The sequence below is a fragment of the Barbatula barbatula genome (genome assembly GCF_947034865.1).
Source record: "Barbatula barbatula genome assembly, chromosome: 19".
Classification (NCBI taxonomy): domain Eukaryota; kingdom Metazoa; phylum Chordata; class Actinopteri; order Cypriniformes; family Nemacheilidae; genus Barbatula; species Barbatula barbatula.
In genome coordinates, this window is record NC_136782.1 from 13,435,939 (window position 1) to 13,459,205 (window position 23,267).

The 23,267-nt window shown below is 39.8% G+C and overlaps 1 protein-coding gene across 3 annotated transcripts in view; it reads right to left on the reverse strand.

Moving 5' to 3' along the window:
* usp32 (ubiquitin specific peptidase 32) overlaps positions 1–21,050 on the reverse strand; it is a 32,274-nt gene extending 11,224 nt beyond the window's left edge. For all 3 annotated transcript variants that reach the window (XM_079481342.1, XM_079481343.1, XM_079481341.1), the window contains exons 1-12: positions 20,904–21,050; positions 14,396–14,523; positions 11,167–11,272; positions 10,577–10,695; positions 8,364–8,523; positions 3,259–3,390; positions 2,954–3,061; positions 2,647–2,762; positions 928–990; positions 748–831; positions 563–624; positions 61–163 (exon numbers count right to left, since the gene is read on the reverse strand). In XM_079481342.1, the coding sequence (XP_079337468.1) occupies positions 61–163; positions 563–624; positions 748–831; positions 928–990; positions 2,647–2,762; positions 2,954–3,061; positions 3,259–3,390; positions 8,364–8,523; positions 10,577–10,695; positions 11,167–11,272; positions 14,396–14,523; positions 20,904–20,961 (1,239 nt within the window). In that variant the 5' untranslated portion in view covers positions 20,962–21,050. The remainder of the gene's footprint in view (positions 1–60; positions 164–562; positions 625–747; positions 832–927; positions 991–2,646; positions 2,763–2,953; positions 3,062–3,258; positions 3,391–8,363; positions 8,524–10,576; positions 10,696–11,166; positions 11,273–14,395; positions 14,524–20,903) is intronic.
* Positions 21,051–23,267: the final 2,217 nt, after the last annotated feature.

Below are 23,267 nucleotides of genomic sequence, written 5' to 3' on the forward strand. Positions count from 1 at the left end.
ACATCTTTTAAGTGTAAATGTGGCAATTATGTATGTTTTAAGTTTCTTTTTTACACTCACGTATCTCGCATAGTCCTTCCACTGCTGCCACCACTGCATGGAGATCAGGAACCAGTTCTGTCCTGGCTGCAGTCCATGTCTGCTCTCCCTCTCCAGCCAACCCCTGTATCAGCACACAAAATCAACCAAAGAACTCATTCATATTTCATCTGATTTACACACTGGCACCCATAAAAACAATCATTCTATGCGTGCCTGATAAAACATCAATAATAAACATTTTGTAAAATATGACTGAATCAATAAATCAGACAATGACGGGATGGTACAGCATTTATCAGTGCTGCTAGAAAATTCAATTGGGGTGTGAAATTGTGTTTTCAATCTCCGTCTCCTCAAAAACATAATACAGTTATTGGCAGTTGGAGTACGTTTGATGGTTATAAACAGATAAAGCGTAATTCAAGGCACTGAAATGCAACTAAACACAGCATTATTTTAAAGCTTGACGTACGGAGGCTAGTTACAGAGTGCGATTACGTGAGTCGGGACCTACACTCACCTAATGATCTGGCCTTCCTCTTCAGGGGTAGCTGGACGCAGGCCCAAAACGATATGACACACCTAAAGAAAACCGTTTAAACAAATCATTCAAGGCCAGACCCATAAACCCAATATATAGATTACACCGTTTACATTAGATTACAGTTGTTTACAGACATTTACAAAACGTAGGCAGAATTTTACCTGAAACAGTAGGTTAAGGAACTCATTGGCAAGAGAACTTTTCACGCTCCAAATCTGATAGTCTTCCAGGGTTAAGTGCCCATGCTGCGAGCGAAACATACACAAACATTAGGGCAAACACATTATAAAGCATATGAAATCGACATAACCATGCAATGATAAGAAAATCAAAGCAATTACTTTTGTTGTATCGTGCATTTTCAGTATGTCCTCTACAATGTCTGACACACTAGAGCTGAACTCCTGAAACATACAGAAGCACAAATCATGAAATCTCTTCAAGCTATCTATGTATGCATTTTTCAAAACATAAAATGAGTGCAAGTTGCATTTACACTGGAATGTACAGATTCTATGTGACACATTAGATTTTTTTGTTCCATCTCTTTATATTCACTTAACCACAATTCACAATGGCATCTGATGTTGAACACTTTATTACTTTCACAAAGTAATTTAAGAACACAGATAACAATTCAGATCTTTCAAACTGTTAAAATATGTGACCCCGGAGCACAAAACCAATCATGAGTAGCGTAGTGTATTTGTAGCAATAGCCAACAAACACATAGTATGGGTCAAAATTATAGATTTTTCTTTTATGTCAAAAATCTTTAGGATATTAAGTACAGATCGTGTTCTATGTAGATATTTTGTAAATTCTCATCTTAGATATATAAAAACAAATTTTTTATGAGTGGATGCAGCAAAATGGCGAATGGAAACACGGCTACAAACTTCGCTTGTTGCTGCCCTCTCTTTGGGAACCATCCACTTAAGTTTGGTATCTATAGGCGATTTGCGACCGGATAAGTTCAGGAAAAAAGTTCCGGAACAATTAAAGAGGACTGTCGTTCATGAACGAAGTTGTCCCTTAGGCCATTTCCCAGATTGGATTCGCACCAGCAAAAGGAACTATTTAGTGACGCAAGCCTGCCGAAAGCAGGGTCATTTAATGTCATGTCATTTAAAACGACAAACAACAAAAGTTTGATCAATCTTTTTTTGGTTTCGTCCTGGTTCGTTCCTATATTCCACACAACAAAAAGCAGGTACTTCCGGCAAATCGTCCTGGACTATGAGATTGTTCCTGCGGTATGAAAGCCCCTGATGTAAAGTTTAGAATTTCAGGCTTTCCACAAAGTCATTACAGCAGTAAGCCAATAGATGGTGTTAAAACAAATCTGTTTCTTCTTAGCTCGGCCTGTTATAGCACCTCTAATGGACGTCTTTAAAGGCAATTCTTTGCACCCTCAGATTCCAGATTTTCAAATAGTTGTATTTTCCAATCACACATCAATGGAAAGGGTATTTATTCAGCTTTCAGATTATGTATAAATCTAATTTTCTAAATACTGGCCCATATGACTACTTTTGTGGTCAGGCGTCACAGACACTGTGCTAAACTCAAGAGTATTTTCTTTAAAAACAAACATCCATGGATTTGAAAAATGTAGTGTTTCTTATATACATAGACATAGTCACATATAAAAGTGTACCAAATCGGACATGCAAAAAAATCTGATCCGACTTGCTTTTGCCTTTTACACTCCTGCAAAAGATCCTATCTGTGCCAGACAAAAATGTAATAGGTTGACAATATGAATGTGGCCCAAGATTCTCAGTGACAGCTCGGGCTGCAGGAATCAATAATAAATCCAGAGGGAGCACAAATTAAATCCATAAATCCCACACAGCCCGGCTGCAACCCCTTGATTTGATCTTATTTGCATGAATCGCCATTTACAGGACAGACAAACAGTAAAGTAAAATAACATCACCACAGTTATCTGTTGCCAAACAAGGTGTTCTCAGCAGCAACATGTTAACCAGCTGTAAAGTGCATCATATGCTTGTTTTCTGCACATACAGCTGGTTAACTGAATCATCTGCACTTACGGGAAGAGTGTCTGTACGGTTATCCTTCCACACCTCCAGCAAGGCCACAACCATTTCGTGAATTTCATCCCAGGACAAAACTCCATCTCGATCTATGTCAAACACTTTAAAACAAACTGCAACAGACAGAAATACATCATGTGAAAACGTCCCCTGAGAAACGTGTGTGTTTATTTTGTTTATAAATCTGCTAGCTGTTCAAAAAATTACTTGATTTTGAAACTATAAAGTTTTGCACATCATCATCTTCCTATTATCTCTGTGGAGAAAGATTTCATATGGGCACATAAGGAAATAAAACACTCACACTTTTGCCTCTCAGCCACAGGGCCACGACAACACGCTGAGAGTCCACACGATATCTCCTTAAAGTCAATGTGGTTGTCCCGATTCTCATCAAAGGCATGAAACAAGCCTTAGACACGAGAAAATGTCAGTGGTCAGATCAGCCACAAGAATTTTTTTATTTTTATTATAACTTTTATCACAACTAAACCAAGACATTAAGAAACAGTCACGTGTGCCACGAATGTGTATATGAGTAGCAGGTGGATGTATGACGAGTGCTTGTGTATATCAAGTTATAAATACAATCAATGAATGTTGTCTTACCTTCACTTAGTGATGCATGAATAGGGGGTGAGACCAAAGGGACAAACGTTTCCAAATCAAAGCGTCCTGTCCTTGACTGGGCTTTCAACAGCCAGTAGCGCTTTTCCAAGTCAATAATGTCCGATTCTTCTACTGCGAGAAAGAAACAAAAGATGTTAGACTTGTTGTAAAATTCTTGCTTGTCATGTACAGTTAACCAATGCGCTCAGTAGAAAACCTGCACAATTGCATTTACATAAAGCACAACTGTGCAGATTTCATTAGGGTGTGGTGAGTATGTCTTATTAGATCATTTATATGAATGATAAGTGGATACATAAACAACTACTTAGTGAAAGCATGACTCATCCTGACAACCTGAAAGATGGGACTATATATATGGTGTTAGGGTCAGGGGGGTTAAGAGGTCTTAGGTCGACTATCCTTGCTTTCCCATAATCGCTAGCTTAGGCTAATAAGATTGGGGGTTGCCCCTCCCATGCTGGCCGTCACACATACAGTAAGAAAAACGTCAACACACAAGAATATACCTCTGATCTCATCGAGGCAGAAGATTATTTCACACGTTGTTATTCAAAACACAGTTCGTTTTCCAAGAACACACTACAAAAATAAATATTTATGGATTCTGGGTAGAGGAATAAAAGAAAGCTTAGTGATTAGGCTCTAAACTGTCCTTGTTTGACAGGCAGTCTGTTAGGCGTGAGTCAATAGTTATCATTTCCCATGATGCTTTGAGAGAAGAGGTCTACTTGGGTCAAAGCCCGAAAGCAAGAAAAGACCCATAACAGACAAAGAAGTCTGAAGATCTTTAGGTTTGTGAACACGCATCAACGATGCAGTGTCATTTGAGGCAGTTGTGAATGGAAATCTTTGCAGTCACAGAAGTGCTATTCAGATGGGATCTGTATTCTAAACGTTCGGGTTAAGATTATAACACAGAATGCCTTTATTGATCTACCAAAGGGGCCAAATCCAAACTGACAAAAAAAGCAACAATGTTAAAAGAGCAGAGACGCTCATCTGCATCCGCTGTCAATGTAAGGCTGCTTTATTATAATATTCTGTCCAGAATTGAGATCTCGATTATTTAACAAAATTACTTATTGACTTGGGAAACAACATTTATGTATTTATTTTTACCAGATATAGCCGATGTTTTTTAATTAATGTGCTCCAAAAATGTTTCCAATTACACACATTTAGCATTGGTTTATTAAACGCAAGGTTCTTGATGGGGTGTAGGAGTGTTTGAGGGTGTGAAAGTATGCCCGTGCAGATCCAGTGATAGTCCTGTAGGCAAACATTAGTGACTTGAATCTGATACATTAGATGCAGGTATATTCAAAAGAAAAGAAAACAAATCTATGTACATAATTAGCAAAGCTTTACAACTTTTACTTTCACATGAAAGTAATACGCGAATATACATTATACATGTGCTACTTTCCCTAAGAATGAAACCAACCTTTTGCACTGCTAACACAATGCTCTACATGTTGACCTACATTTACATTTATTCATTTGGCAGACGCTTTTATCCAAAGCGACTCACAAGTAGTTTTCCTTACAGTGTCACATTACTGCAGAGCCATCAGGGGTAAGGTGCCTTGCTCAAGGGCACTTCAGTCATGACCTGCTGGCACTGAGATTCGAATCGGCAACCTTCTGATCACAAGCCCAACGCTCGAACCACCAGGCCACAGCTGACCACAGCTACAGGAACTTTATTCCTCAAAATTATTATCATTGAAAACATTCATCAGTTTAGTAGTCAGACAAAGCGGGTGAGAACCGAACTGCTTGAGTGTTATTCAGCATTTATGATTCTGAAAATACATTTTCATCTATAAACATGTGCTATATGAATCAGCGAAGAGTTTGTTCATCCTGCATATAAATATGAGGCACTGTTAGTAGTTCATTGAATGGTCTATGATGTCCTCTTGCATTGCGAAGCATTTCAAAACCAGGACAGGCTGTTTTTGATGCTGTCTGTCTTTCAAACCACCAAAATCCATATCAGCCATTACTTACGCTACATTTCTTTTACTTTACCTGTTGTCATGCACAGAGCGTGTGTAGCCCATGACAGAGCAGAAGATACAGGTTTGATCTGAGACACATGAATACACATTTGTATTTTATAGCTGCCTCTTTGGGGATGGAGACGGTATTTTGGGACACATCAGAATTAAATGTTTGAAAAGTGCTCATCGTTCAAATGTCAAATCTGTACCGAGAGGACGGATCTCTAAAGAAATGGTGACTATTTACAGTTTCTAAAATATACTTTTCCTCATACATATTTCTAACTAAAATCTGACATTCATACATGCAATTTGCCAACTGTCCACCTACAAACAGCAGTACTCACCTAAAGGAACGACTCTATCAGAGTGACAACATAAGAACCATATCATAGTCCACCGCACATGTTATAACTCCAACCGCGAGACATGACGTATACCATCACAAACTCCATGAAACTAATAGTTATGTCAGCAAAATGAAGTTAATCGCCATCTCCACACAATCCATCAGCCTTTCTAACAATTTATTCTCAGCCAGTCGTCACTCATTTCTGACAGGCCTTTCGGCGGCTCTCATCGGGCCTGCTGTTGGGCATATTCAGGATGGTGCGCTAAGACGTAACCCGCTCGTCCTCGCATAGATCACACAGATCATGACTGCTTCACGCTGAGAGTGCTCGCACAGCCCTCTCACTGTGCTAAGAAGATAATCTGGAGTGGAGCGCAGATTACCGTGTGTCGCTCAGGTACCTTCTCTGATTGGCCAGAGATGGAGATACAGCTCAAGCTGTCCTTGATTGACAAACAAACTTCTTTTTTTACGGAGCCATTTAATCAGTGCTTACATCTTGGGTTTAACACACAGAAATTCTGAATATGTACTCTCGTACAGGAATACATGCCCACAGTAACGAAAATCAGGTCTACATATTTTTTGGTGGAGGAATATGCTATAGATGGGATTGATCATGTTCATAAACTGACCATCCAATAAGAACACAGCTGGCTGATCAATGACAAAGAAAAACTACTGCTTTGTATGCAGTCTAAAGTGATCTATCCGATACTGTTCTACATCACAAACAGAACTGTTCGGTCAATAGTAGTTTGCATCTGCCTGGTTTAACACCATTCCTTGCTTAACTAGTTTCTTACTACCCAAATAAAAAAAATGAAGGGGAAAAGATAGTAGAGGGTTTAAATTACAAGTAATAATCACTAATCTAAAACAATATCGTGACGCCCATGATGACAAACAAGTATGGCCACTTGTGAAAGAAGGTCAATGGAGCAAAGCAGCACATGCTGAACTGAATACATTACAGCCTTCCCACATTATCATTTCATGAAAGCAAACGCACCGAGTGACTGAGCGGTTGGGACATCTTCAGCACCTAAATAAATAATTGTGTCTGTGAGGCAGCGCTCTGATATTCTGTCACTGTACAGGCCCAGGGTCTCAGAGCACACATGAGAGGACAGTGAACACTGCCACATCCTCCGGGTGTCAGTCTGGTTTTAATAGCTGGGTGGCAGAGACAGCTGCAGAAGGGCAGAGAGTGTGCGTGTGTTCACTGAGTGGGAAGTGTTGACTGTCGCTCGCCATTATCTCAAACAGATGCCCTTCTCCCAATAGAGGAGAGCTGACAGTGCGATGGATTTGGGGGCATCCTACCCATAAGAAAAATGTAAATTATGCATTCTGGCACACTCTGACAAGAAATAATTCAATATTTACTACAAACCACACGCCCCAGCCACAATTTGCAGGTCGAAATGTTTTTCAAGTGCACCACATGACACCTATGGAGCGGCAGCTAATCACATGATGCATGACTTAGATGAAGATTATAAGCAAATGAGACCCATGTTGCTGGCATAATGAGACGGAATGCACAAGGTCTGATTTTGAGCTTCATGAAAAAGAAGCGAAAGATATGGATTTTGGTCGGATTTAAGATTTTCCGGAAAAATAGGTACATTGCCCTCGTCTCGCCATCCCAACGCTTGAAGTTGTAAATAACCAGCTAAAATTATCTTTTTTGGTTTACGTTTTCTATAAGTCTTTATAAAGGATGCGTGTCCATCGGAAGCAAAGCGTTTGCGCGTCTGACGTTTTGGTTTTAAAACATACAGGATTGAGAAAATTAAGTATGGGACTTATGTTAAAATAATTATTAAGAGAGATAAAGTGCAGGACCAGATTGATGTTATAAGAGCTTTCATAAAAAAGAAAGTTCAAAAGCAGATACAAGCAATACTAAAGTAATCCGCACGGCTCCTAATGTATTATGAGGCGAATTGATTGGTCTCTAAAATAAATGTTAAACTCAAGTGCCACTCACTTAGAAGAGCAGAGCTCAAGAAGTGGAAATTCGAAAGGGAGATTGGCAATTGTCTTTCATAACAGCAGTTTCGATCAAACGGGTGAATGAATAATAAATATCAACGCCAACTTCTCTTTATCCGAGACGACACTTTGTGATTCTCCCTTTCAGCAAAGCTTCTCACGGTGCAATAATTACGTTTCGAATGCGTTTTTCCTGCTACGCCTGACTCTCATGCTATGATGTTGCCTGTATCTGTTATCTTGATTCTGCTTAGCCAAAAAAAGACGATGCTGAGTCTGGTTGGTCCAAGAACCAAAATAGACAACGCTGTTATCTTGATTCTGGTTGGCCAAACGAATCCAGGCACTGGACCAAAGACGTTTCAGACGCTGGCGAATAGAATCCTAAGACCCACCCACGGGAAAAACATGATTTAAATAAATAACCTGTTTTGAATCAATATGGAGAATATCACAGAAAACCGACTAGTTTGCAGGTATGAAACTAACAGACATTGGCCATTGCTGCAAACAAACAGCTCAAAGAGTATTTTAGTGAATTATTTAGATTGCTTATAGTGTATTCATGTAGTATTTAGATAGAATTGAGTATTAAGGAAGAATGAAGGACACATATAGAGAACAGAGAGAGACAAAGAGCATACTGGGAGTGTGTACATGGTGTATTTAGAGTGTACTGGTAGAGGGCTCTCAGAACGTACTTGAAGTGCAATGACACTTACAGTGAGTAACACCTGCCAGGGTTTGGTAGAAGGTGGGTGTGTCACTGTCGTCAGTCAAGGTGACACACACGCCACCTGACAGCAGCCAGCGGGAGAATGTGAAAGCCTCTTTATTCAGCAGCAGCCAGCTCTTAAACTTCTCATAATTCACCTTCTCTCCCTGCACAGAAATACACAGTAAATTTACTATAAATATAGCGTTCTGATGAACCCGTGACCGCGCTAAAGGAAATGAGAAGTCAGAACTATAACTGTAACTTGCTTCCTCTGTTCATTGAATGAATGCATCTAGTCATTATTTAACGTAAATCTAAAGTCTGCTGTGTGGTGATATATTTGTGTAAGTGTGTTGAGGACAGAGATAAGCAGAAAGTCGCAACCAAAGGATAACCAACAAAAGTGATGCACTAGGGGAATTTCTCCTAAATCATAAAATTATTTTGAGCTGTGAGCTGAGAGAGCAAATGGGGAAATAGGAGGGACTTTATGTCAATGCCATATTAAAGGGACAGTTCACCCCAAAATGTAAATTCTTTCATGAATTACTTTTTGTTTAATTAGTTTGTGATTTCTATCTGACAACACCCATTTTCCCATTGGTTGTTCCTTAATTTCAACTAACCGATTGGCTGCTTACATGTTTGAATTTTGCTTCCTCTCCGTTTCACAATATGCGTTCTTCAAGGAATGCTTCACCCGAAAATTTTAATTCTGTCATCACTTATTAACCTTCGAGTTGTACCAAATCCATATAAATGTCGTTGATGAACACAGAGAAAGATATTTGGAAGAATGCTTATAACCAGACAGATTTAGCCCCCCATTGACTACCATAGTAGGAACAAATACAATGGTAGTCAAAAGTGCCCCAGAACTGTTTGCTGTTTTCTCGGTGTTCATCAGAACAAACTAATGTATACGTATTTGAAACAACTAGAAGGTGAGTAAATTACAGAATTTTCATTTTTGGGTGAAGTATCCATTTCAGCAATCTTGTGTCCTTGTGTTGTCACTCAAAGTCCGGTTCCAAAACTTAAGAACACAAGAACAGAGAAAGCATGAAAGTACCCGGATGTTTTCTTCTCGATATCAAGGATGCATTGAATGTAGCCTTGAGCGAGTACGGTATCTGTTTGAAGTCCCAGAAGTCACTGAGGCCTGTTAATCCATGATTGTTCTTCCGAGGCTGCCTCACAAGACCGGTCTTCACGAGAACACATGTCCATTCTTTGCATTCTTGGAATTGAAAACGGCCTCTATTTGTATTTAAAGGAATTTATTCACAACTGTAACTTTTTAGCTCCGATGAAGGGTCGAAACGTGTTGGCAAAATAAAAATATACTCTTTTTAATTCATTCTGATTCTTTCTTATCACAAGGTTGCTGGTATTCTCCATAAAGTATTTTTTTAAAGTGTTTCCCCCGTTCAATGCACCTTGTGGATTGCGTGAAGTTGCACCAGAACAACCACACAACATTTGTTTGGTTGAACACAGAGAAAGACATTTGGACGAATGCTTGTAACCAATTTTAACCACATATTACGCTGGTAGTCAAAGTGACCCATAACTGTTTGCTTTCCAACAAAATATATTATTATGTGTTCAACAGTTTTTTTTCTACTATGGTAGTTAATGGGGTCCAAGAACTGTTTTTTATAAACATTATTTCAAATATATTTCAATGTGTTCATTAGACATTTATACAGATTTGGAACAACTCGAAGGTCAGTAAGTGATGACAGAAATTTTGGGTGAACTATCCCTTAAAGTGAGTTGGCAGCAACATTTGCTCTGTCACATGTCACATCTATTATTAGAGTTGGGCTGTAATATATAGGAAGCACTAACAGTAAACACAAGGTTAAACGTTAAATATTTTGAATGAAGTGTTAAAAGGCCTGACAAAAATAAAAAAAACCTGTAATCAATTTATCAGCGTGCAAATACAAATGCTGGCTAGTTCTAGCAACAAAAACTGTATTTCCTACTCTAACGTTACCTCTAGTTAAAATATCATGATCGAAGCCGTTTGTAATATGCTAACATATAAAACTGCAAAAAAGTTTTCCATGAGGCTGTATAACCCTCCTGGTTATCAAGTCAAAAGCTGATGAACTTCCTTTCTGTCTCCTGACAATAACCATGATAAGTCATCTCTTAACAGGCCGTTATTAACAGGCAGGTGAGACTGTGTTACGGTGTCGTACTGACCTCAGTGAAGCACTTTCTAAGAGACGCTGGGACTTCCCCGTCCACTGAACGGAGCATGTTCTCCACATCCTCCCGGACAATGTAGGTGCCCGAATCACTGGCGAACAAGCTGAAGATATCTGTGGATACAGAGAACATGTCGGTTTATCCACACACACATTCAGAGTCGAGCAGGCAATGTGTCTTCGCATCAATCAGTTTGACGCATTAGAACAAAAGATCCATCCATTGGGATTATCCAAATGGGGAACCTGAGGTTACTTGAAAAGGGTGTGTATGCAGCTAGGAGTTGGATTTCTCAGGAAAACAGGACACACCGAAGCTAAATTGCAGAAGATGATTAAATATGCTGAGCCTGAGGTGTGCTTGTTTATACTGCTGTTTGTAATGGAATTATCGGACCGCCTACTGTGATTTGCCCGATGCAACACAAATAAATGACAAATGTGTGCAGAGATCTAATGCTTAACCCTCGGAAAAGAGGTAGACTGAAGTGTGTATGGTAAATGGATGCGGTATAAAAGACTGAGGGGGCAGCTGGTTCAGGAGCAGATGTGTTTTCAGTAGTTAAAGCCCCTCGGCACACCTACATTTGGCTTTCTCTTCATCCCGTCCTCTTGTTAATAGAACCAGTCCAACGATCAGGTAGTTGAAGTGTAGTCCTTTAGATGTGCCACCGAAGGAGTTGTAGATCACCTACCACAGATATGAGAGAAAAGAATAGTGCCCATTAAATCTTATCCAACTCTAAATGCATATCATTGACTGGTATTGAATTCTTTTGATTGCATTGTCTTGGACAAAACATTATTGTTATTGGTTAACATTACAAAGTCACAAGTCATTATTTCCCAGCAGTGTGTTATTCCTAAATCTACTGGTGTTCGATGCTTAAGGAAGACAGCCTGATGTTATCTTACGTCCTTTGATTTCCTCAGAGAAACATCAGGCAATGCACCCTGGATACATATCTCTCATAAATCAGCTGACAGCTTTGGGTTTAATAGAGAGGAAACGTTTCGCTCTCTCTCTACCCATCTACTGCAACACAGTTCACAATTCTGCAACACGCTATCTCTACAAATCTCTCACAAAAACTGGCCCCAGCAGGAGGTCCACCGTAAAACACTTCTGCCTTTCTGCTTTTGATCCACAGTGAATTGACAAAATTCACTTTTATGTTTGGTGTGACACCATGTCTTTACCCATAACACCACATACAGGCTAAGTAAAATCTTCACACCCCCAGGCGCCTGCTTCACACAGTCTAGTATTATGCGGTGTACAAAACAAACATTTACAAGAAAAAGGACAAGAGGAACACTGTCATGTTTCTGCTATTCAAAACTTTGAGGTCTGTGGTTGTACCAAAATAAGGTCCCTTAGTAAGGCTCCCTGTGTGGTGTGTGTCTGGATTCTCCACACATTGATACTGCCCTGTGGTGCCAGTCTTGGTCTTGATGATTTTTAAGGAGCTGGTGGAGTTTTTGCACAATTTGCAATGCGCATACTAGTTCAGTGAGTGCAACAAATCTTGTTGGAATAAGGATTGACTTTTGAGCAGAGTCCAAAATGTACTTTTGCCAAACTTGACAATGAACAGAAATCATTTACGGAGATCAGTATATTTGCATGGTTTCTTTGAAAATATTTATTCGGTGTCCAGTCCTTCTAGAGGACGACTGTTTTGCAGTGTTTCGTTTGCAGTGTTTCGTTTGAACCTGAATGAAACATAGCGGTACAATCATCAGATTGGTCAAGAGCTGGAGCTAAACTCGTGACACTGGTCTTCCAGGAGCAGGACTGAACACCTGACAATGGAACTATTTACAGTTCTCTCCTCACATATTAGCAGAAAACAGTGCAGGTCATATCGACATTTGTGGCATTTAACACTAGTCTCCCAGTTAAAAATTTGAGACCCATCATAATTTGTTCCTCAAGTCTCTTTGAGTCAAGTTAACAAGTTAATAACGGTTGCTGACCAGCTTGCCAGATCCGTTTGGTTTTTGCACTGCCTCTGAATATTGAACTTAAAAAAAGTTAAGGTCTAGTTAATGAACACAGTAATGTCATCCATCTATAAAAGACCGGCGTGTCGTCTGAGTACATCTGGCTGCAGTTTTGGCCAGAGGGCATGTCAGAGCTCTGGTGGAGCTGTCAGTATTCGATTGGAATGCATCGTTTACAATAATGTTGCAATGAGCGCACAAAGCTTCCAGTTTAACATATGGCCCATTTAGATGATTGCTATAAATTCTAAAATATATGTCAAGTTTAGTATTTGAAGTATTTGCACATTATAACTGGTAGCCTAAATAAGTTTTTTTACAGACGTCATTGCATACCTGTAAAGATAAGCGTGGTATTGTATATGGTGTGCGTGACAGCCTATTATTTATATGGATACAGTGTGCATATTTGATGTTCATGACAAAATAAAACAGAAGTAAATGAGGCGCACATTGTGAGCCAGAATAATAGCATGTAAAGAAAAAAGGAAAAAACATTAAGTGACTTGAATTTGATTTTATAATATATAATGTAACATGCTTCCGTAGCATGTAATCATTGCCCTTGGATGTAATGCAAACACTGAGCGACTAAAGGTGGAGGTAATAATCAACCGGAGCATTCCAGATGCTGACACGTGTGCAGCCGGGAAGTGGGAGGAAAAGATGGGTCAAGCGGTGCAATGCTGCAAGGGATTTAATGAGGGAGGGTGCTTAAGATCAGAGAGAGGTGTTGGGTGGCTGCGAGTTGAGTTCAGGGGAAATAATTTACTTATCATGCTGATGAAATGAGCAGCTCGGGGTTCCTCTCGATGATAGACGTTTTATATTAATCACCCACGAGACTATAGACACTCACTACTTGCAGCGCGAGTGTATTAATACTTATGCGAGTGTGTGGGTCAAGGGAATGATAAGTTGATGTTAACAACCCCAGGAATCTTTGAAAAAGATATTAACATTTTGAGAGGTGACAACGTGACATCAGGAAGAAAATCTCAACTTTAATATCTCTGTTGAGAGCTATTAGAAATAGAGGTGTGAATGTGTGGAGTAAATCAGTACAGAAGATCTACTGGATAAAAGCATCACAATCTGTTTTGGTAAGACAAAGGATTACTCTCATAACAACACTGTAAGGAAGAACACTAAAAATAAACCCGCTCTCGTTTCCTGCCCAGGTTTGTGTTGTGGTGGATGAATGGCATTTTCATTCTTCCGAAAAGATTTAGATTGGAGCCATGACTGAAAGTTCATATCAATATCTCTTAAAATATTCAATCAGTTGTAAGGACTTCCGTTAATCAACACTAAAAGGTCAAGGATACCGATACAGTACGCTGTTGCTGACATGTTGTACATGTTGCCACTATGTAAAACAGTTAAACTGGACCAAAGAGCCATACGGAAACAGGCCTGTCCAAAAAAACTAGTCAAGTTGGCTTGCAAATATTAGTTCCTATGACAACAAGTGAAGAAAAACAAGTAAGTCTCTCAGCGATCTTGGATAAAAGAAAAGTGACAGTAAATAACCTGTCAAATAAATCATTTTAAAATTACCATAAATAGTCCACAGTGTGTTATTTTAGCCAAGAGACAAATTTCAAAAAGGTTTCTGAATAGAATGAAACATTTTAGAAAGCCTTTGGGAAACAGTCCAATGACTCACATTCGGGAACCAGCCACACAGAGATGTTAAAACATGAGCGAACAGCTCTGAAACCACCAGTGGGAGGCTGGACAGGTGGATTTGTCAGAATGCTGGGGAGTGTTTATGATGTTTATGGTGGATTGAAGCTGGGCTCACCTCTGCAACCTTCGGTGGAACTCCATCGCCCAATACTTCCCTGTAGAAGCATTGCTGGGTCATATAAACAGACAGGCCACAGGTCCTCTTGAAGGCATCTCGCAGACGTTTGAGCTCCACATCCGTTACTGTGAACATGGAAGAGAATGGCCAAATGACTTTACAGGATATCAATAAAATAACTTTTTATTCATTTGGGTATCAAAAATTATAATTTTATCTAATAAAACAAGTCAATCCAGAAAGAAGTGGTTGGTATTTATGTACCACTCGCTTGCAGAAATCTTGTATTTGGTGTGAACATTCTTAGGCTGGAGAAAGGTAGTTCCGATTGGCAAACCTTTTAAAAAGTCAAATTCATTTAATTTCTCCCATCTTTCTTGGAGCATGTTGGCTCAAGATGGTATAGAGGGACTAAATCCAATGCTCTTTCATCTATCACAAACACGCTTATCTTTTTTTAAACATCTGCGCCCCTGCAGGCCATATTTAACCCAGACACTTATGTGAGGCCACTGCAGCTTTCCTCCACTCATAGCCTTGTACTGCCTAGCACAATACATCACAGATCTGCTCATAAACTACAGCACTGTTCTAGCTGACCCTTCCATAAAAGGGTCAGGGCCAAGAGCAGAGAACCCCAATCATACCACAGAGACAGGCAGCTCTCTGCAAATGGAATATTTTCAGACATTCTTTTCTGTAAGAACAGAATGAACTTTTATGTCACTGCAAGATTGCACGCATCCAAGTGCACTTGACAATGCATGAGATTATGCAGCACAAAGTACACTTACAATAAAAGAATGCAACATATGCCACTATAGTGTCATAACAGTTCTTGGTAATCCATTAATGCTGTTTTGTTGCTGTGGTCTGATACACTGATGCTAGTGTTTTTCTGCATTTCGAATTGGTGTCCATTTTCTCTAAACAGATTAAATGGCGTGAGAGATGGCATAGTGAGGAAAGGGTCCTTATGCTTAAAGGGATGGTTCATCCAAAAATGTAAAATCTCTCATCATTTACTCACCCTCCGGTTGTTTAAAACCTGTATAAATGTCTTTGTTCAAATGAACACAAAGAAAGATATTTGGAAGAATGTTAGCAGTTTTCAGTTCTGGGACATCATCCAGTACCATAGTAGGAAACAAAAGATTGTATTTTTTGTTCTGTTGAAAACATAATGAGATATTTTGAAGAATTTATGAAAACAAAGAGTTCTCGGGCACCTTTGCCTACCATTTAATTCTTCCTACTATTGTGGTCAATGATGTCCCGTAAACTGAAAATGACTAACATTCTTCCAAATATCTTAATTTATACAGGTATGAAATTACATACGGTTGAGTAAATGATGACAGAATTTTCATTTTTGGGTGAACTATCCCTATAACCTTAGCTTGTACAGAAACATCTTCCATCAATTTTCATGCTATTCTAGCACCGTGCAGCAGGGGACAGCCAGATGACCCAGAACCAGTGTAAGTGTTCTGGATCAGCAGACAGCAGTCATTTGTCGTAACGCAAGTACAACTCTTAAAATCCTGAGCTGAACCTGCCAGCAGACACAATCTATTGGCCAGATTTTAAAAACACCCTCTCAACATGCGCTGAAAATTAGAAGCTTCAATAAACTGTGAGATTACACCTCCACAAGTAGAAATATTCGCACACATTCCCACATAAATGTTCTCATTCCTCTCTGAATGTTCAGCACTAATCCTCATATCTGCTTTTTAATTTTGCACCTGTGTGTTAAGAGAATCTAATGGTTAAAGGCGGGGTGTCCGATTTCTCTTAGTCGTTGTTGATGTTCAAATCACCAATACGAACACACCCCTACCCCATCTTTCGCCTTCGACAGTGCTCGGCTCGATTTATGTACATCCTATGCACCGTGCACCTTACTGCTGATTGGCTACAAGGTTGTTTTGGTACTCGGCCCTACTTTGTCTAAACAAGTGTAATTGGGAAATCGGACACACAGCCTTTAATAGTAAGAGATTAAGCACATTATCAAACGAAACCCAACCCTATGTCTCTTATGTGAATAAGGAACAGAAACCACTTGTTTGTGGACTTGATCTGACAGCACCAGCTAAAGAGTTTATAAAAGAAACAAATGCAATTTAAGTCACAGCCTTCATAATACCAAGAAGGAAGGGGTTATTTTGTGCCGCTAAGATTTGAAGACCGGAAACAGACTGTGGATATACATAGACTGTGTACCATAAAAGACCACCTGAAAAAGCTGTGTGGTCATAAAAATTCCTCAGGACTAAAGGAAAGGTTCTTGATTTTCTACAAAGCAGGAGAAAACCCCTTGATCCCCAAATACAGTTCACGCTCTAAACGGCAGTCGGCTGAGGGGGGTCAGTGATGACCCTCTCTCTTCATCGACCTATTCACACAGACAACTGATCCCAGTTCATCAATTACAATAACAAATAAATCGAGGTAAACGATAATTGTGCCGCATTCCATTTAGAAAGGATCCTCTCTTTTCTTGTAGAATAAATCCACAGCGCACCCTTATCTTACAGTTGTTCAGCTGTGCTGAACCTTTTAAACACTGCACTGTGCTGCATGCTGCGGACAAGCGCACAAGTTTCTGTGCAGACACTGTTAACAGACTAACTCCACACTTTCACCCAAACATTTTTGTGCTTGTTTTTCCCAATAAAAACTTTGTAAACAATGTAAACATGATGATCATATACCGGGTAAATTTCCACCGAACAATCCTGAACAATTTGCTTTCATGAAATTGTATATTTATCTTATATGTAGCTTAAGCTCGTTGGGCTATCCTACCCTGCATTCTTCTTCTTCTGTTCTCCATTTACCAAAAATGTATGAATAAAAAGAGTTTGTTTTAAAATTGATGTCTTTGTCATTTGCAAAAGGCAATAATATATACTACAGAATAATAACCAAAAAAAGAGAGATTATTTAGGCCTATTTGGCACTAAATAAAGGAAGGCAGTAATAATAAGGAATTGCGCTATTTAGCTTCCTTAAAAAATATCTTTCACCATGATTAACCCTATTTTCACGACATAAAACAAAATGCACATAACATGCACCTAGCGTGTCTTTACGGGATCTTTACAGGAGGTGTGTGAACGCACGCACAGATTCCAGAAAATCGCTGGCACTGTGAATGAACGAAATCTCACGATCCTGGGACAAATTCCAGGACACATTTTCTGTATATTTTTCGGGATCTCTGTGTGAAAAGGGCTATGGATATACAGACAAGGTACAAGACTGTGGAGCAGACCACTGCATCTGAGATGTTTCAAAGTTGATAGATCGGTAGAGATAATATATCTCCATGATGATGACAACATTAGGTTTAAAATAATACACATAGAGGGTGTGATGCGATTATTCTGTTTAATGTTGTGTAGGAGATCAAAAGTGCCCGGGGACGGTGACAACATTGCAAATTCATAAACACAATCATGGCACCAGATGCTCCACAGTAAAGGCGATGACAATGATTTAATAGCAGCATAACGCTGCAGACATTTTCTGTGCACTCTGTGCATTTGCAGAGCTCCAAAACAGTTCTCAAGTCATTACTGGACAATAAACTCAAATTTGCTATTCTCAAAGTGGTGTTTTCAACGGTCCTAAAGCGATATCTGCAAATCATAAGATGCATTTCTGCAGGATATTATGATATACCCTTTAAAGTAAGCAAGCAAGTCTCCTCTTCCTTCACAGGTCGATTAAAAATGCTATGACCCAAATTCTGTATAACATATGCTACCTTCATATCCACCTGATTGCATTAGTTTATCTTAAACCCTTCTAAAACAGTATCCAATAAAAAACAATAATAAATACACAAGCCTACATCCAAAATGATTGTAATAAAAACAGGAAAAATTGAGATTTGTTTAGTGACAGATCTACTCTTTAAATGGCATGGGAACATCTAAAGCATCCACACAGTATTTTCCCTTTGCTTGCGTCCAGTCAGAGCACATCCTCTTAAAGGAGAAAGAAAGCTAGACCCATAACGCTCTCGGTTACTCTGTGATGGAATCCGGCTAGATACACTGCATCATACCATAAAACTAATTTCAGTGCCACTACCTAGAAACATGACCTACTTTAAGTTCTCAGTAGTTCCTCCAATGTGGGTCTGTAGGTGGAGGCAACCTTTCATTCCAGACAGACTTCTCTAAAGACGGCCTGAGAACATACAACATAACTCTGACCCATACAGGCAAGCAGCATAAATAAACATGAATTCCTGAAGATGAGACTTAATTATCTCGGCTGGATCCGATGGCCTGTAATCTCAGAGGACCCTCCCTCAGTCAAACTGACAGGGGTATTCGAGATTCAGCGGCTGGGAGACGGTACTGTCAGCAGGCGATAGATAACAGGCTGAGACACTAGAAGATCCTTCAGAATACAGAACAGTATTGTATGTTCAGTGTTGGAAGAAAGCCCCTGAAATAACCTCTAAGGATGATCACTGGAGTGTAACCACATATAGCTGTATCTGATTTATGGCCGTGTTCACACTTTTTCAGGAATGACAGCGCTGATATGAAAACAACCACACAATATAAAGTTCACACTAAAGACAATGAAACACTGACATGTATGCCATTCATTCTTAACTGTGATGATGTGATGCAAGCAACACCGGCTACTGGGCAGCATGGCACCAAAATCTGCAGTTAACGTGCTTCCATAGTGTGGATGCAGCTGGAACAATTAGGGTAATTCTACCTCTTCTAACGGGCTCATGGCCAGCTATCCCCCTATGCCCACCAATACACATAGTCATGTATGTGCCCACACACTAAGACAAACTGGTGTTGTAAGGAACAAAAGAATAACTTCACACCCTCGGGTGATTCACAGCCTTATAAGCTTGTGACACGACAAAAATCATTTACATTTTTATATCTGTTTTAGCTCGGCCCGTATGAAAATACTGACGTGTGGTTTCCTGGTAAGAGAAACAAAAATGCAAATAATGATTATTCAAAGCAACACCTAAATTCTGCTTATTCATCAAGGTGGAAAAAGATAAACAATACTGACATGCTCTTTATCATGTGCCAGGCCTGTATCTGCTCTCAGCCACCTATAAACACCACCCGGATCTTGGCAAACACAGACCAGCATTATGGTCTGTCAGTCTGCTTGCTTCCATTCAGACCACACTACCATCCAGATTAGTTTCAGCAGTCGCTGAAACCAAATGCAATGAAACTAAACTTGTGATCAGATCATGTTAAAGTTACACCTATGGGTGATGGTTTCCTACTAATACTGATGTGATAAATGTATTGGATCAAATAATATACACCCATTCTCAGAAACCATACGATCAAAGCCCGTGAAATGTAAAATGTTTACACAACATCAGCGACGAAGTAACACAATGTCATGACGTGCCAACGCATGCAAATTTCGCGTAAAAGGAAGCACGACGACAGATAAGGCAGCTGACAGGAATTGTCGTAAACCTGACATGCCAACGGGGTTGTTGGAAGAAGGGATACATCTAAGACCGGAAGTGGTGCAAGATCTCGCCATATAATTACAATAAATGACATTAGCTAACGTCTACATCTACCCCGACCCTAAACCTAACCTTACAATTATTCAAAAATATTCATCGACTGTTTTCAGCGTGACAAAAAATGTGCAGAATACAAGTGCGCATGCCCAGTAGTGGTAGCCTGTGTGTATCCCATCAAGTCAGAACCTGTCAATAATCCCTTTCCAAGGATGTCAACTACCACAAGAACGAGTGTTTAATTAATTGATCATTCCTATAGCACATACACATCTAAAAACGCAAAATCATGCATAGCAAGAGTAAAATCGAGTGTGAAATACACTGGTCTGTACTATATTATACTAAGATTTCGTTTTCTTTCGAGAGCGGTCTCTCAACATCGCGGAGTGGAGACGTTTTGTCGGGTAAATAACTTCCATTTGCTTGGCAGCTGATGAACTGCAATATATGGATGGGACATACATAACAAGGGGGTGTGGAGACATTTTGACAGATTAGTGAAATATCTTTACCGGAGTGGATAGTGCGCAGCTGCACCACCCAGATTAGTTAACGTTACTTCCAGTCGGCTGCTCGTTAGACATTCCACCCTATTTTACCTAATTTTGAGACATTGTAGGCCCGAGGGCTCGGAACTGTGATGGTCCAAAATCTGTCTAAGCAGACAGCTCACTACGATTTGGGAAATAGCCCCTGACAACAACATCAACGTTACATCAATGACACAAAGAGGAGTTCAAACAGCCCCGCCTTTAGCGTTATCCCAAGCCCTTTAGTCCCGGTAGCTAAACGGACGGACACTTAACAGCTCTGTGGGATGACAGGTTGGGTCTTGCTAGCTCACGGGTTTAATATGCGGTCTTGACTAGCTGGCTAACGCTAATGCTAGTTTAGCACAGCCGCGTAACTGAACGACCGCCGTCAATCGCTAAATCTCGAACCTCTTACCTCTTTTAACGGCCTCGTCATACGACAGGAAGCCTATCCGTGACTCCTTGGCGCCCATGGTGCCCTCATTTCATGGCAATGGCAGAAATGTGGAGAGTGATCGGTGCCTGTTGCCTTGTTCTCCGTTGTTTTGTTTTGTATTTTTTTGTCAGGCGGTGGAGTTTTGCGTTATGAACGAGTGACGCGTCTCAGCGCCGACGCCTCCACACTGTCACGCGACTTCGGTCCAATGAGAACGCAGGGGGCGTATGAGCGTCAGCTCCGCGCAAGAAACGCGGAACTGACGCCGTGTGCCTGGCGTGTCTGTGGCTGTCATGCAGCTGTCAAATGTAATTTCTGGACTTGATCTTAAACACTAGTGTGAATGCAAGCCCGTAGGCAGGGGGGGTTCGGGTGGTTCGAACGAACCCCCCCTCACTGCCAAAGGTCCAGAATTTAAGTAGTTTTTTTTCATGTGATTATTGTCATCATTGTTTTAATCAATGCTTGTGACAAATTTCTGGGTTGCTGTTTCAAATTAATATGATTATTGTTGCAGAACGCGTGTGTGCCGTGCGTGCAGACAGAGAGAGTTCTCTCAATATACTTTTCAAAGCAACGTGAAGAAGCATCGCCTCTGAATGATGCGGGGGGAGGGGTTATATATATAATGTTTTTTAATTAAAAGGATTTATCCGCTCTACACAGTGGTCCCCAAACTACGGCCCGCCCACAGATTTGGACCGGCCCTCTGAACAATGCCTTATAGTGTGTTCACACCAAGCGCGAATGAAGCGTTAAGCGCGAGTGATTTACATGTTAAGTCAATGCAAAGACGCGATGACCTACTTGCGCTGCGATTCGAGCGTTCGAGAGTTGAAAAATCTGAACTTTGGCGAAAATTCGCACCGCGTTAACCAATCAGCAGCTTGCTCTAGTAGGGCTGTGAGCAAGCGTCAGAAGCCCCTCCCATGACGCAAATTCGCTGTGAACACTCTATGAGACATTTAAAAAAATATATATAGGCGTACAGTTTCACTTATATCATGTCTATAATTGATAATAACTTTTGGCTTTCAGACCCAAATTTCGCAAAGTTACTCACATAGCCTAATTATTTGTTAAATTCATAACGTACCATTGCGATAGAAGTGATGCGCGAACCATCGGAAAATTTCAAAGAGACGACAAAATGGTCAAGCGGTTGGGAAAGAGAAAGGTTAATTAATATGCATAAGAATTCTTTTTGAATTTGAGTAGCACTAAACTATAAACTATTAAACCATTAGGAGGCATCCTAAATACATTTCAAAGCATAATTAAATCTCCACAATAATTCAAGTAGTACCTCCAAACCATGTAATTTTCTGTTACAAACCGACCCGGTTCCGCATTGAAGACAGGGAGAATTATGTGGCCTTGCAGAAAAAAGTTTGTGGACCCCTGGTCTACAATATAATAACCATATAAACGTATCGTAATTATAATAATAAAACATATCAAAGAGGCATTGACAGAGAGTCAAGAAATTATGATGAGTGAATTATTATTAATATTTCAGTAAAGTTCATTAAATCTATTCTGTTGTTAGTGTGGTCTTTAAACTTATGAACTGTGTATGGACTGACAAAAGTGTTACATGAGGAAGCAATTGGACAACAATGCAATAAATATTTTAGGTGCATCACAAAGCGTGCTGGTTAAAATACCAGCAGACAAGCTAATCCAGCACAAATTAGAGCATGAAAGGTCACCAAAATGAAGTATTTGAACCTCATAATTAAATACAAAAGGAGGAGAAAAACTGCAAAAAGGTCCACTTTTAAAAAAAAGAACCTCCCCTTTCAATAGGCTGGCTACGGACCTGGAATGTGACACGGGAGTCGAAGTAGAATAATGTAAAACGCAAGCGTCATCAGCAGAGGAGAGTTTTAATGTCATTTTTTAATATGACATACAGTTATTTAAATTATGATTCTTAAAAGCACTGTCAGTTTAACAAAGAGCATAACGAGTGGGTTTAGGGTTTCATATTTAACGGGGCGGTTTCCCGGACAGGGTTTAAGCTTGGTCTCAGACTAACTTAAATGCAAACGGTGTCTTGATCGAAAACAACTTGCACTGGCATATCTTAAAATATATCAGTGCCGTTGTTTACATTTACATTTAATCATTTAGCAGACGCTTTTATTCAAAGCGACTTGCAAAGAGTTCAGGGAGCAATAAGCGACATGTCATTCAAATAGCAATAGTACAATAGGTGCTAATACAAAGTTACTAGTTTCAACAGAAGCTAGACCACTACCTGTTTTGTCTCAAGATGCACTCCAGTGATGTTTCTTTGTATAGTATGTCTTTAAAAACTACTTAAATAACTTTATTGAA